Source organism: Myripristis murdjan, chromosome 4, assembly GCF_902150065.1.
Source record: "Myripristis murdjan chromosome 4, fMyrMur1.1, whole genome shotgun sequence".
NCBI classification, from domain to species: Eukaryota; Metazoa; Chordata; class Actinopteri; order Holocentriformes; family Holocentridae; genus Myripristis; species Myripristis murdjan.
In genome coordinates this window covers 30,401,067-30,416,988 of record NC_043983.1, presented here as the reverse complement: position 1 = coordinate 30,416,988, position 15,922 = coordinate 30,401,067, and the positions used below count along the sequence as shown (strand labels likewise).

Below are 15,922 nucleotides of genomic sequence, written 5' to 3'. Positions count from 1 at the left end.
CCCCTTTTGCTGCGAGGGCACGGGGAATCGGTAAAAACACATCATTTGTAATGCCCGGAAAATGAGACTTGCAGAAACGCTCGCATTCCGGCGAACCCCCTGATGGTGTATCGTTGACCTCGAGCGGCTGATTTGCCTCGTGTTACCTTCTTGGAGGTCTTCTTGATGGCCCTGGAGGCTTTGCTCAGCGTGCTGTCCATATCCTTGGTGCTGACCTGCAGTGAATCTGGGTCTGTGCACTGGATCAGGTCCTCCTGGTTACAAACAGAGGAGACATTACAGCCTCAGACTCACTGAGCGACTCTTGATCTGAAAAAGGGAATTCACATAATTGATGCAGATTGATACATGATGTTGCACGGCGGAAACAGTTGTGACAGGGGGGAGAATAGCAGGATTCACACACACACACACACACACACACACACACACACACACACACACACACACACACACACACACACACACACACACAGTCTTTATTCCTCCCTCTCCTCTCCACTGTGCAGTTGGCTTTTAACAAGCAGGGCTCTAACTCGTTGGTATTCACAGTGCAGCGCTGACCCAGTGAAAACATCATTAGGAATGCAGCTGTGAACCAGCAGGCGGACCAGAGGCCAACATCGCCCCCTGCTGCCGGCTCCGCTAAGTGCAGCTGCCGCTCTCACCTCCAGATCTTCCTTGGCAGTCGATGATCACCCTGCTCTTTAATTATGAGCAGAAATACATACGTCTGTCTACGGCACTCAATTACCGCTAAGCTTAACCAGCCCATTACAAGTACGGCTACTCATAATCCTCATCCCTCCTCCACCCCCCCTCTCACTCTATCCCCTCTCCCTCAAGTCTCCACTCATTTACTGAGACTGGCACTAGTTGAATTTAGAGGTATTTCCAGCCGTTAATGTGGAGATAACAAAGCAGTTCATCCTCTCCCAGGGATTTTAAAACATTAAGCTATGTGTGAGAGAAATATTTCGGAACGGTGCAGCCTCGGGCTCGTGGTGCGTTCACACGGAGTCAGGCAGATGGTAAACAGCAATACTGCACAGGAAAAAACAACATGCGGAGCAATGGAGCCAGAAGGACGGCAATATAACACTACGGGACGATGAGGTTGCTATGGTAATGTTGTGTTGTTTACATAAAAAAAGAAAAAAGAAAAAATGTACAAAATTGTTTTTTGTTAGTTTATATAATTATATTCAATAAGACTGGTAATTCATATAGCTATACATTTACAATATTAACACAGACTGACGTGTTTTTATCTCCACAGGACTTCAGATGACGGTCATGTGATCCAAGGTGTTGTTTCACCTGAATTATCACCGCTTCACTGTCTTTTCACTGTCCAAATGCGCCGTATTTTCTGTTCTGCGATGGTCTTCATAAAACCCTGTTGTAAATTTCGTCGCAGAGAATGGCAAAAAAGTTAACAACGTTTAACTTTGGACGGCAGTGGCCTCTGCTGTCGCCGGCATAATTTACTGGTGTCTGATTTCGCCGTCCTGCTCTCTTTCACAGTAATGACATACATTTTGCGGTCTGCCGTTTACCGGATTCCATGTGAACGCAGCATCAGCAATCAGGATGCACGATGATCTAACTGATTTTCGTATTAACAAAAGATGCCAAGGACATGGAGACGAGGTTAAGCCATTTTTGGAGGTGGAGGAAAATAAAATCCTGGATCAAAGTGCATCCTGTTCTCTTTGCTGTAAAACTGCTTTTGAGAGATATCACAGCTCTGTTGACCCGTTTGAGCCTTGAGTTTGTGTGTGTGTGTGTGTGTGTGTGTGTGTGTGTGTGTGTGTGTGTGTGTATCTTCTCACCGCATCAGCCCTGCAGATGGTGTTGGCGACGTGGCGGCAGAGTGTTCGCAGCCAGGCGGTTTTAACCGTTTCCTCCCCGGCCAGCTGGAAGCTGAACAACAGGTTCTCCTGTTCGGTGGGAGGACGAACCACCAAGGCAAACGCATTCACACACTCTGGAGAGAGGGAGGGAGCAAGGAACAGAGTTATCGAGAGGGACAAAAATAAAATGAAGAGAATTAAGGTGGAGATGTCACAAGAGAAAAGATATAGAGACAGAGAGAGAGAGAGAGAGAGAGGATGGAGTAGGATAAAAAAAGAGTGATGTTGGACAGAGAGAAAGGGAGAGAAAACAGATTGAATGAGCAGACAGAAGTGAGGAAAAAGCATGGAAGAAAAATCAACTTCAGCGCTTCATCCAAACTCTGCAAACATCAATCACTACTGTTCTCTCTGATTGGAAGAAAAAAAAAAACAAAAAAAAAAAAACAGCATCTGTCTCTAAACACTGTACTCAACAAGAGACCACAGGAAGTGGACAAAACAAATAAGCAAAATTCCTAACAAAATAAGACTTCAAAGTAGATAATAAGGACCTGCACCTCCAGAACAGATTCAATCCTCATCCTGGAGTCACAAAGTGCTCAAAACTGTGTGGAACGGATGCTGGACCAGAGAGATGAGAGTGGAAATCTGCATCCCATAAAGGTTCAGGGATTTTCAGATTTGCTCGTCTCCATCCTGCTTTTCACAAAATCTCTTTTGGACTTGTTTAGCAGCGTGTATTGGAGCATCATCGTCTTGGAAAATAGAATTATCATTAAGGAACAGCGTTTGCACCTTCGGGTGAGAATTAACACGACCGTGCAAAGCGATCGATCAGCGGACCTAATGACTCCCAGTGGATGGCCGCCCGTTACAGAGCCGCGCTAACGGGAATCCTGAAAAGATAACCAAAGATATCTGTCCTCCATAGCTCAAGGTTTTGGATTTGGTGCTGCTTACTAGGGTTGGGTAAAAGCCAAACAATGCACCGTGTTTGATAATCTACGTCAGCGGTCCCCAACCATCGTACTGCTCACACGCCGGGTTGAGCATCTGTGTGCGCCGACCTCGGACACAAGTGGTTTCTGAATGGCAGACCTGCCATAAACTCCAGCTTTCTGAAGCTCGCAGTGTACAATTTCGTGCTCAAACTGTGTGTCACAGACAAGTTGTTCCAATTATTATTATAGCACAGTGTTTGACAGCGATCCTGTTAACCGTCTGCCTCTGTCAATGAGCTTTGACTTGCCGGCGCTCTTCCGTCTTTGCTGATGCAATTTGCATGTTTGTCAGATGATGGTCCCGAAAAAATTGTGCGGTTTCAGCGGCCAAAACTCCTCCCCCAACAATATGACCACTTCACAGCTCCGTCTGGCATCTCATGTTCAAGTGAACACTTACAGACATCAGGGATGCAAACAGCAAGACCACAAAAAAAGAGACAAGTTTCCAAACCTCCGGAAGGGCTTGACTCCAATAATTTAACATAATGTTAAATTATTACCTCTTCTCTGAATAGACAAGCTAAGCCAGTGTGCTGCTGTTAGCCAGTGAAAATAGAGCGGAGTGGCAACTCTTCGCTTTGTTACACAATCCATGTCAGTGCGCTGCTGTAGCCTGGAAAGTTTCTTTGCCTATTGGACTCGTACGGTGTCGGTGCAGTTGTTCTAAGTTTTTTTCTTGGTGGTGCAGGTGCAGGTGAAACCACTGGAGGGGTGGTGCCACCCAGATTTGCTTCCCTCCATGTAATTTTCCCCAGACATACGTTCATATTCCACACAAAAACAGCATTTCATTCAAATGATATCAAATTCCGCGTTAAAAATAGATTCCGTTTTATTTGGCTAATTCCGTCTAATTTAAGGCTGTAAAACCCCTCACTACACACTTTATACACTTTTCTCAGACAGGCATTAACATTTTCTCACTTTTCTCTCTTGTTTAAACTCTCAAAGTTCAAACCTTCGTAGAAAAATAAGTCCAGTATTATAGAATGAACGCATTCTGTACTGTACAGGAGACACGGCACGGAGGAGATTGATCGACAATGGTCTCTAGTCCCTTAGCCAATCAGGACGCAGAACACAATGTGCGGGCTCTCCCTTAGCCAATCAGGATGCAGAACACAATGCGCTGTAAAAAAAAAAAAAAAAAGAAAGCATGCAAAATTGCACTAAAAAAAAAAAAATCTGCGAAACTGCGAGGCTGCGGAGGTGAACCGCGTTATAGCGAGGGACAACTGTACTCTCATTCTGCTGCGTTTGCTACATGTGAGTTCACGTCTTTGCTGCCATGTGTGTGTCACTTTGTGCGCGCGCGTGTGTGTGTGTGTGTAAGCACTGTGCACATCCAAACTGCCTTTTTACAGTGAGACTTTGTCCTTGTCAGAGAGGGTGTAGCGGCTGACAGACTGTTCGCCGTCTCAACTAAAAACAGCCTCATTTCACAGAACTCATCACCTGTTTACTTATGAATATGAACATCTGTGGAAACTAATGGGATGAAGGGGAGGAGGTGTGTGTTTGTGGTCTCAACATCTGAGTCCAGCAGTAAGTGTTACATAACTGAAATGGGTCTGTGTGTGTGTGTGTGTATGAGTGGATGGAAGCGAGGAAGTGAGTGTGAGCAGAAAAGTGAGTGTGTGAGCATGTGGTAACTACACAGCAGAGTGTTTGCAGCATGTGTGTGTGTGTGTGTGTGTGTGTAGGGGTGCTGTTATCTCACCCTCCGTGTCCTGCAGGTCCAGGACTCTTCGTATCTGGGACAGCGGCATCAGTGTGATGTGTTTGAGCTGTGCCGGCGGCCTCGTCTGCCCCAGCGGACTCTTAAACGTACTGATCACCTTGTGACGCTTCCTCGCAATCTGCGGACACACACACACCGACACACACACACACGCACGCACGCACAAATAGAGAAACTCTGTAGATAAACAAATTCCCAGTGATGCAATCGAAGCATTATCTCGTACAATGCACCTAAGTGAGTGAATCTGTGTGTCCAAGCGAATCAGGATCAAGTGTGGGCGCGTTTTGCAACGAGTGCAAGAGTTGCTATCGGTTACTTGGCAACAAATCAATGAGGCCTTCATAGAGGTAAACGAGCCAACTCATTATTGTCACATTAATTAGATCCCGCCTATGCGTGTGTGTGTGTGTGTGTGTGTGTGTGAGAGTGTGAGAGCGCGAGACAGAGGGGGGAGAATAAGTAGGACATTAACATCATGGTTCACTGTTGTTTTGGTAGCGCGGATGATGAAGGAAGATGGGAGTGATGATATGAATGCAAGAGTTAATCAATGAATAATCAAGACGGGGAGCAGGTAAGGGCTTAGAAATGAAACCTCCACCTCTTCTATGAGACACGCGCACACACACACACACACACACACAACACACACACATACCTTTCTCAAAGGTAAACATACAAACATCCACTCAATATAAACACCGAGGCGACACGGCTTGCTCTCGGAGATGCTTGTGTTTGTCTGTATACCACACACACACACACACACACACACACTCTCACACCGCCTCATTAGGAAGCGTCGCTGACATTCCTGAATCAGCGCAGCCAGCCACCCCATCTCTTCCTTGATTGCCTACTCTGTTCTTATGCTGCCCCTTCACTAATTAACACACACACACACACACACACACAGCCTGTGTCAGCAACGATAGATTGCACACACATAAATTATTCACCTTTTCACTCTCTCGCTGCTCTCAAGCAGGCCCGCTCGCTCCTCACCACTGAACTTGCACTTTGAAAAACATCTCGAGTCGCTGAGATTTCCATAATGAGCGAAGGACAGAGGGGCTGATGCAAAAGCTAACTGCATCTCTAAACATGCAAATAGGCCGTCGCCACAGAACTCAACAGATACGGGGGAAGTGTTGTGGCGTTTCTGACGGGGGGGAACTTCCCCCGATAAAAACTTAAAGCCTTAAAACACATCAGGTGGGGCGCCGCGTGCAAAATGTAATACGAGGACTGAGCAGCGGCGGCCTGGGTTTGAATCCGGATCAGACCCTTTGCTGCATGTCATCCTCTTTCTCTGCCCTTCTCTCTTCTCACTGACTAATATACCAGAAATGCCCACAAAAATAATACACCAGGCATGGATGTGGCACATCACCTGCGTACGAGGGATTTTTTTTTCTTTTTTTTAAAGTCTTTTAAGTCTCTTTTTTAAGTCTCTTATACTTTATTTTTTATTTATTTAATCTGTAATCCGTGGATACTGCTGAAAAACTGCGAATTTCCTTTGGGATGAATAAAGTATCTATCTATCTATCTTTTAGATAATGCTAAACTGCACTTTCTGTAAGAACCACAAACTCTCCCTGGCCGCCGCTCCTCTCTCCAGCTCTCGCTCTCGTTTCCACCGTCGTCCTCCTGCAACAGCTCCCCTCATGTGAGATTTAAGGGCGACTCCTCCTTGTGCCACATGTCTGTTAAGGTGGTATGTACACGTGTCTGTCTCTGCAGGGATCCTTTCCATAATGTTGTCAGACACTGAGCGTAACGAAAAGAGCCTAAGCGGTTAAAACAAGCACTACTAGCGGACGCAGACTGACGTGTGAAAATGTGGGCTGCTGTGTAATCAAACGGGGGCCAATGAAGCGATATAGCTTGATAATCCAATTTCATGATTTGTCCTCATCAGTTATTTAGATTCGGACTCCAAAGGTGGACCCAGGTTGAAAAATACCTGGAATTATCGTGTACGTATTTTAAAAGGACCTGCAGACACGCAGAGAAGAATGAATGAAAAACAAACTCTTGCAAATGTCTTTCCAGCCCCACTTCTTTCCCACACACACACACACACACACACACACACACACACACCCCTCAGCAAATGAATTTCTTCCTGGTCCACTTAAATGCGGTGTAAAATCGAATCGCGACAAATAGAAAACAACCCAAAAGTATCAGTTTCACTCAGACTCCCAACTAAGCGTACAGACTTGTAAGCGAGGTAAGTAAAAGGTAAGCGTGTGTGCGTCCGTGTGTGTGTGTGTTACCTCAAGGCAGTCGTTGAAGAGGAAGAGTGTGACGTGCTCGCCGCGGTCACATGGCTGGTCTCCCAGCGCGATGGTCTCCACCCGGTACACCAGACTGCGATGGGAGGACAGCAAGTTGGCCTGCAGAGAGAAACAGCGAGCAGAGGAGGAAAATCAGCATGACAGACAAAAGGAGATGATGAATAAAGCAGACAGGAGGAGAGGGGGGGAAAAAAGGAGAGGCGCACACACAGCAGAGAGGGGAAAAAAGGCGTAGAATAGAGAGATGAGGTTGGAGGTTGAGGGAAAGAAACAGAACGACAGAGGAGGAGAAATGAGGGCAAGCTCGGTTCACAATCCTTAAGAGCATCTGGAACAGCGGCGCTCAGGAAAACAGTGTTAAGTTGTTGCTTGCACTCGCCGCAAAACACACAGATGCAGGGGAGACAAAGATTGAAAAAGCAGAGGGGAAAGAGGTGTTCCTGTCTCTTGTATTGTTCGGCACACAGTCGGGGTCAATTGACTTTCAATTCGGCGGATTGCAGTGGCGGCTTTTCCTCTGGCCCCCGATATGTGTTGTTTTCTCTACGTGGAGGAGCCGAGTCATATCAAAGCTCGCGCTGAAATGCAGCGGTGTGATGTTTCTGTGTTCTTAAGCGAAACGCCTTGTAGGACACGACCCCGGACCGAATTACTTTGTTCATTTGATTTCAGCGCGTGTCCCGTCCGCCGAGCACAAGTTCAGAGCTCCCTGTCAAAATGTTCGACAGCATTTTACGGAGAGCTCCAGCCAAAATGGGAAGAAGTAAGGCGACTCCATGATTCAGATGAATAAAACACCTATTTATTACAGGAAGGAGTCACAAATCCCATCTGTCAGTTTATTAAAAAGGTGAATTATCCCCAACCATCCTTCAGCGGTTAGGTGCTTAAAAACGGTGACAATGTGAGTGATGAGCAGAGACGTACACCTCCTCGCCGCTTTCTGTGGTTACAGATTATAAATGGCTGTTTCGAAAAATGACTTGCAATGAGGAAGTCACTGTGTCTGAGGCTTCAATTTGCAAGTGATGATCTTTGACTGGGCTTTCAAAGGCAGCAAAACAACAACAACAGCGGGCGAAGCTGCGGCCACAGCGATCCATCATCTGTCCGTCAGTGTCTGTTTTTAATTGAGGAATGTTATTTTGTTGATGACGCATCTCCCTCTGTTGTATGTGTGTCGGTTTTGACGGACAGAAAAATACGGAGAGGCTGGCCTCTTTGAAGCTGATGGAGATGTCACCATCCACTGACCAAGCAGCCAATTGTTTGCAAGTTTTTTTTTTCCATGTTCTTATAAATGTTGATTCTGACAGTACGTCACAGGATTTCCAAAAGAAACGGGCGGACAAATCAGACTGTCAGTCACATTTCTATGCAGGCATTGATGAATCAGTGCAGCCAAAGCCCAGAGAGTATAGTGATACTAGTGTAGTGACGCATCTCATGTTTTTGGGAGCTCCGGTGTGATCACAGCTTTAGCAGTAACGTCTGCACAGCTGGTCGGAAATGGTCTACAGAACGGGCAAAGGACAAGAAAACAATATAAAGCTCCGACTTACAGGACAGCCATCGACTTCATAAACCACGTCGAAGATCTGCTTCTGGCCTTCGGTCTTCCTCTTGTCCTCGTTGATGTGACTGGTGGGAGAGGGAAAGGATTAAGAAAATGCAAGAAGGAAGTAAATCAAGAAAAGATGGGCGGCGAGAAGTGGGGGTGAAAATGACAGAGAGAAAAAAGAGGGACAGACATGAGGAGAGGGATGAAGAAAGTGAGGTAAATCAAAAAGATGGGTGGAGTGAAGAGGGAGGTAGAGATAAGAGCAGAGAGAGAGTAAGAGGTAGAGAGAGACAAAGACATACAGAACAGAGCGAGGGAGAAATAAGAGTCAAGAAGAACCACAGTAGTCGCGTGTAAGAAGGGAAGCAAGAAGAGTAAACGAAGGAATAAATATGAGATAATGTACAACTAATGTGTCATTACAGAAAGATCTTCAATTCATAGAGCTAAAGAACAAATCCCCTTTGTGAACAAAATGTCAAAAACACATTCCCTATACTGAATCTTTATTCCTCCTCAACATAAACAAGATAAGTGTATACTGAGGATCGGGCACTATGCACAACCGCGGCATTTATTATTCCCCGGGCTTTTTGTTTTTAAACCTTTCACTCTAAAGGATGACAAGAAAGGAAGACTTCAACACAATTTTGTTGTCTGATCATTCTTTAAGACACACACACAGGAGAGGCAGTTGAGTTATCCTGATTTTGTGGCAGTAAGAGAGGGCGCAATTGCCAAATTTAAGTAATATAACAAATAGTGGGAAAAAACACTTACTGCGCCCAAGGAGTAATAACAGCTGAAATTGGTAATATCTTATGCGCATATCATCTCTGAAAAAGGAGCAGTGCTTGAGACGGAGTCATAAATTTTGTCATTCATCCTTCAGGAGCGTTGGCTGCTCACAGTTTCACACAACTCATTTTATTCATTCACACTCTCATTCTGTAATTCCCTAAATAGCTGTAACCGTAATGCACGGCACACTGCGACAACACCTATTTTTGGATAAACATATGAAGAAAATATATGTGTAGTAATATGCAGGGTAGAGTCTTGTATTTGTGATTCACTGATCTTTTTTCTTTGTATGCACCGTGCTGTTGCTCTCTCTTCACAGTGTTCGGTAACGACACTGCGTCAATGTTATGAAGACAAATTGGCTGACATTTACTGTACTTTGTGTTTGAAGCGATCCTGCACAATTCATGTCTCTGTTCGGTTTGAACTGTAGAGTCCTGTGAAGGATTTTCTCCACTCAGCTAACGTTACCTGGGCTGTTATTGCACGTCACATGACTCGCGCATGTCAAGGCAAAGTGTGAGGTGAGGACAGAGCACAAATTCACTCCAGCGAGAAGGTGAGGGGTGGTAATTAGTTTAACAATGCCGGCTGAGTGATCGGCCCGGTGAAAAGATGAGGCCGTGCCAACTCACGTCATGACTTCTTTCAGAGACTCGATGGCTTTCTCGAGAGTTATCTTGTCTGGGTTGTCATCTGATGTGTGCTTCTTAATGTCTGCAATGAGAGAGAGAGAGGAAATTTATAAGATGCATGACAGACATTGATAGGAGAGAGGGAGACAGGTGAAAATTATGCGGAGGAAAGAGGGAAGGGGAGAATAGAACGATATGAAATGAATAACAAGGTTTTAACAGGAGATGTGTCAAGAAGGAAATGGGGAAGGTATGGAAAGAGGTAAGGAAGAGAGACAGACAGGGATGTAATTAGCATAGAAATCAAAGTTTGCTTGACCATTGTGTCAAGGAGGTGTGTGTCTTACCATTAAGTAGAAGAGCCACACTGGGCAGCCTCTGCACAGGCCTGATGAGCAGCTCCACCAGTGTCTGTCTGCCACACTCCGGCTTGGCCTGGTTGATCTGTACGCAGTGAAAGAGAGAGGATGACAGTTTGTGTGTGCTTGTCTGTGTGTCTCTGTTCGTCTACCTATTCGAAACCAAATCCAATCACTAAGCCACAGTGGCTGGTAGACTAAAAAAAAAAAGAGGGCTTTCATGCCCTGTTCCCAAGGCTAACAAAGACAAAAAGGTCATATCCGATGATGCAAAATGTGAAGCATCAATCGCGAGGGTGCAGGCACACACTCACACGCACAGATCTTACCTTGAGAAAAGCGTGGAAGCGAGGCTTTTGTTTCTCACACCGGACGATTGTCTCCTTGCTCATTTCAAAGAAGTTGACAAACGGCGGGTAGGCCTTCACCAGCTCTTTAGACTGCAGGCAGATGAACAGATGAACAATTTTGAGTGGCTCAGTCTTTATCAGCAGATTTCAGAAAAACAGCTTCATCACTTTGTAAAGAAATTTTTTTTAATGCTACCTGGGAGTGAACTCAAAGTCAATTTAAAAAGCAAAAGCAACAAGCAGAGATTGAAAAACCTGCCAGTTTACAACTGAACAAACCTATGAAGCTATGAACGGAAATTAATTGCGAGGGCTCAGTGCATCACTGCTCTGTGCACTCGATGACACAAGCCGAGTGTTGAGCTCCTCCATGCGTAAGCTCTTTAGGTGGAGGACTTGGGTGTGCAAAGGTAGCCAACACTGGTGGACCCACATTATGCGTAATTCACGAATGCAGCCTGGGGTCTTAAATTCTAAGTAGATGGTCGGGCAGACTTCACTTCTTTGCAAGGTGCATGGACTGGTCAGGCAAACAGACGACTTAAACTAAAATATTCCAGCAACACTTGCAAAAATCAGAGGAACATACTTTATCGCTAACACCTTTAACAATAACTTCATTATTAAAGTGTGTTCTTCTGATTGTAGCTGGAAAACGTTTTTCTAAAAGTGTTCAAGACTACATTATCAAGGCTTTGACCGTCACCAGGCAACCCGTATTAAAAATATATGCACCTACGGTACAGCATGGCGCACTTGGCTTTACATTGACTTGAACTTTACACATGTACTTTGACTTTGAATAAAAACTAGTCACCTGATACCGCCTTATGAAAGGACAATTAGGGTAGAGGTCACGTCCATCAGCATGCATTAAATGTACAAGCCTCATGAAAGAAACAAAGGTCACCAGGCCTTCAGAAATTATTTAAAGACGAACGACACAACAAAATCATAGGGGTACAGACATTTATGAAAGCTGCATGAGTTTATAAGATATTCATGTTTCACTCTTAATTATACAGCAGTGACTTTCATCCATGCAATTTAACTGGTTCACGGGGACTAAATCATGTTGTTCGTCACAGCAGTACAGGCACTTTATCCCAAAAGGTATTCATGAACCACTTACACATGCTTTTATTCATGCATGCCCAGAGCTCTCCTTACACTAGTTTAGCGCTTTAACAATGCCAGGATAAAACTGCATACACTCCCATGCCTCAATCCAATACAGAAACAATAATCACTAGAGATGACAGCTTCTACACGTGCAAACTCCGATCGTAGCTTTAACATTGTCTTGTAAATGTGATTCCAGACAAAAGCCCAAAGAGCTTAAAAAGCCTTGCAGCCAGGTAGCTAATGTCAAGCGATAACACCCAACGTCGTATGTTAAAATGAATCACAAAAGAGCTGAGAACAGTACATGAATAGAGCCTGAATTCACAGCCAAACAGCTGTGATGTTATTAACGACACTCACCGTACCCCTTGAGCTTTGTAGTTTAAAGGCTTGCAACATAAGTTTAACTGGAATCCAATTATTTTAAAAGGCACATATACAAGTATTCCAACAGTATGCTATTTACTGAAAATTACATTCTTAAAGGTCTTTATACTGTGGCCTTGATGTAAAATTCTGCCATATTCCCATCACTTTCTCCAGCCAAGTTGCATTTTTTTTTAAAACTCAATTTTTTTTCCAATGCCATTTATCAAGCAGCATGAACTATTTTTTGCAAATTTTGTTCCTACCAACGTTTACAGATGAAAATTGGGATTTATCAAACTTTTCAGCCGTCTAACTTGTCCTTTGTCTTGTCTTTGACTTGTCTTTTATCTGGAGTATTTATTCTTTCAATTCAATTCAAGACGCTACTTAATTTGACCATACTGACCATGGTGTCAGGCAAAAATAGCACAGTAAATCATATCAAACAGGCAGCCTTCTCTACAAGCCAGAGATGGTCTGCAAAACAACAATGGCTTGCTGTTTCCTGCACAACATGGCAGCTAAACGTGGGTTCCCAGCGCCTGATCCAGCCTGGTGGCCGAGCAAATCATCAGTTTACATCAGTTCACTTTTTTGATCACCTGTGGACATTGTTTAGTTGGCCTGATTCAAAATTCAAAATAAGCGCACTGCAATATATAAATAAATAAGTGCAGATCTACGTAAGCAAACAGAGATAAAGGAGACAATAACATTTGTAGTAAAATAAATGTCCATTTAAGTTCAGCAACCTTGTATGTCATTTATTATTATTAAATTGCTGTATTTTATCAGATGCAAAAACATGATATCAGCCACCCTCCTCTCTAAAAATCGACATCAGCCAATGAAAAACCCATATCAGTCGACCACTACTGTATGTATGGTGTTTTACAGGCAGGGCGATTATAGTAATGTATGATAACTGAACTCACGCAAAGACAATCTCAATTTCCAGATAATTGGCCTCAACATTTGATAAACGCTGTGCGGTTTTAGTTCACATTCAGATAGCAGGGAAATTCAATAAACGTGTAAAAACATATTGATAATTGAAGTCCAATGTGTAGCAATTTAGCAAAAATACTGTAAATTTTGCTATATTTCTGTAAAGTGAACTATGTGTACAATTCTCAATTCTCGCCACATTCCCTGACTTTCTTTGTCTGGAATAAAACTTTCACAGCTCCATGACACTGCACAAACTCAGAGATCAGTACCAGGTGTGTTTTTTGCTTGAAGCAAATCTATACATTAGCTTCAATGAAAAACGAACACAAATATCTTTCAAGTCAGCTTAATGTTAGATGTGCCAAGACTGCCTGATGGTGAAAAAATACATGCAAGCAAATTCAGAGGATAAACATCTTTATATTTCTATTTGTACTCACATATTTGAGGATGATGTCTCCAACACTCCTGTCCTCTGACCAGTCTGTCAGAAGCTCCTCAAGGTCAGCCTGATGCAGTTTTTGAAAAAACACACAAGAAGAGACAGATCAACACCACCTCTTCAAAGATTAAGACATCACAACATCAATTTTAATACCAAGGCTGGAGATTCATAAAACACTAATATGGAAGTGAAACTCCCACGCATGCATCATGTATCGTTCTGTTGGAGGGCATTTGGCTTTTTATCTTTTCACCTTGAGTTAAAGTTTGCATCCATTTATTGCCAAATTTTAATCGTGTTGGTGAATTGAGGCTAACAAAGCGAGGAACGACTCCTTTCTTACAAAACTGCAATTAAAATTCAAAAATTAACATCACAACTAACAACAAAATGATCTTCAGCCTAAGAACCTGCGCTGGTCACAGGGTCTGAATATTGTACAGAGTAAAGTGGTGAAAAACAGATGAGGACCCGCTACCTTTATCCTGGTGTGAACCTCATAGATGTCCGGGATGCTGCCAAAAATGGTTTTAATTTCCTCCTGGGCCAGGATAGGCCCGCCCACCTGTCCTTCTTTTTCCAATGGGAGCTTGAAAAGCTGCAAATACAGCAAAATATAGAGATGATAAAGAACAGAGATACATACACACAACACATGATCCTAAAATCTAAACACGCATCATCCAGGTATGGTATTACATGGTTGTGAGCATGTATACAACTGTACATACACACACACACACACACACACACACTTCTCAGTCCACAACACAGATGGTGATGTTGTTTTATGCATGGACCAAATAAAGTCAGTGAGTTGTACTCGATATGAAACTTTCAATGCCCGGGTTTCAATAATAAAACATTTTCCCTGAGGACACCAGCACATAATTACCTCTATTTACATATGCACACAAAACAAGGTGTATTATGGGTCTTCTATCAGTTTGTGTTTCCGTTATAAAAAAAAAAAAAAAAAGTGGGAGTGGGCCCTTATATTCATTTCATATACATGCCCAATACATTCATACACATTAATGAACGCGCCTATTGGAGTGGGCCCCGGGTCTCAAGCCCCTCTGCCCACCTGCATGCTCCACTACAGATGCTTGAAATGAATGAGCTTTACATGACCAGCTTGATAGGTTGAACTTTATACAACAACAACAACAACAACAACAACAACAACAACAACAAAAAGGCTGCATATATACAGTATATGCAGAGAGAGAGAGGGGAAAAAACACAGCTTTTGTGGGGTGCAGTGCAGTCTTTTGGGCGGCGAGTGTTGAGCACTTAACAGAGCAGAATATATGGTGGTCAATGGGGCTATAAAATGCATTCGATTCCAAACATTTATGAATAACTGGACTATTACTGTCATTGTTACACAGCCCAGTATTTACAAGGAAGCCATAATTATGAGCTGACATGAAATTGATTGTTGTAAAATTATGGCAATTTCAGAAGATTTTCGCTTGCACTGAGGCTATATGGTGTTGACTGGTTACATGCCTAGAGGGGAAAAAAAGCGCTGTATTCCTAAATTATAAAAGATTTCATTCATCTAAGCATATAAAGACGTGTATCTTCTTAACAAATGTTCATTTTAACCAGTGCCCGTTTGACCTTTGATCATTTTACTTCTCCACCCAGTATTAACCATCTATGTTGCCCCCTGGAGGTGAGTTCAAATATTGATATAGGTGGAGTATCTCCCTATATAGACCATCTCTGGTTACAGCTGGAAGATATGAGTGATTAAATATGTATTTCAATCCACTCTCCTACACATCAGGCTGGATGTTAGACACAAAAGCCTCAGCTCCGACGAGAAGTGAGGACGTCATGCAGATGCGTCACGAGCTGGCACTACTTGCTAATTTGCAGAAGTAAACAAAACAACGTGAAAACTCAAAATGGAAGGGAACAGCAATTTTGAGCAAGAGATACAGTTGATGCTCACAAAACAGAATCCAGACTGATATTATGCCAGTGTTTCTGTGCCTGATATTTTCAGGAGAGGGCAAATCATCTCACAGGACAGTCATTTATGTCTGTCTATATACTTTCTGTATTTATTCAGAATAAATTTCTAAGAATGAGTTTATTACTATGTTTAATTACTCAGCCACGCCAGCAGCAGAACAGTGCAAATAGATAAAAGGCAACATGTTATCATAAATAAAAAGCCTGTTAGAAAACACTATTTTTTCCCCCTAGGGGAAAATTTTTCTTTGAAAAAAGGTGGGTAAATTTCCCGTCACTAGAGTTAGCAGTGAGGCTGTGCTCTGTGTACGATCATGAATAATGCCAACAGACTTTTTAATATGGCCTCGGTTGAAAAATACCATACCTATCCTTTGATAAACAACTGTACCATGGCATTAACTTTGACTGCATATTGCCC

The 15,922-nt window shown here is 43.3% G+C and overlaps 1 protein-coding gene across 2 annotated transcripts in view; it reads right to left on the bottom strand.

Annotated features, from left to right (window-relative positions):
* The window catches only part of ect2 (epithelial cell transforming 2), a 59,689-nt gene that overhangs the window by 12,952 nt on the left and 30,815 nt on the right, over window positions 1-15,922 (bottom strand). For both annotated transcript variants that reach the window (XM_030050398.1, XM_030050399.1), the window contains exons 14-23: window positions 13,991-14,110; window positions 13,508-13,576; window positions 10,602-10,712; window positions 10,261-10,357; window positions 9,914-9,995; window positions 8,476-8,554; window positions 6,893-7,012; window positions 4,584-4,722; window positions 1,836-1,990; window positions 147-254 (exon numbers count right to left, since the gene is read on the bottom strand). In XM_030050398.1, coding sequence (XP_029906258.1) covers window positions 147-254; window positions 1,836-1,990; window positions 4,584-4,722; window positions 6,893-7,012; window positions 8,476-8,554; window positions 9,914-9,995; window positions 10,261-10,357; window positions 10,602-10,712; window positions 13,508-13,576; window positions 13,991-14,110 — 1,080 coding nt within the window. The remainder of the gene's footprint in view (window positions 1-146; window positions 255-1,835; window positions 1,991-4,583; window positions 4,723-6,892; window positions 7,013-8,475; window positions 8,555-9,913; window positions 9,996-10,260; window positions 10,358-10,601; window positions 10,713-13,507; window positions 13,577-13,990; window positions 14,111-15,922) is intronic.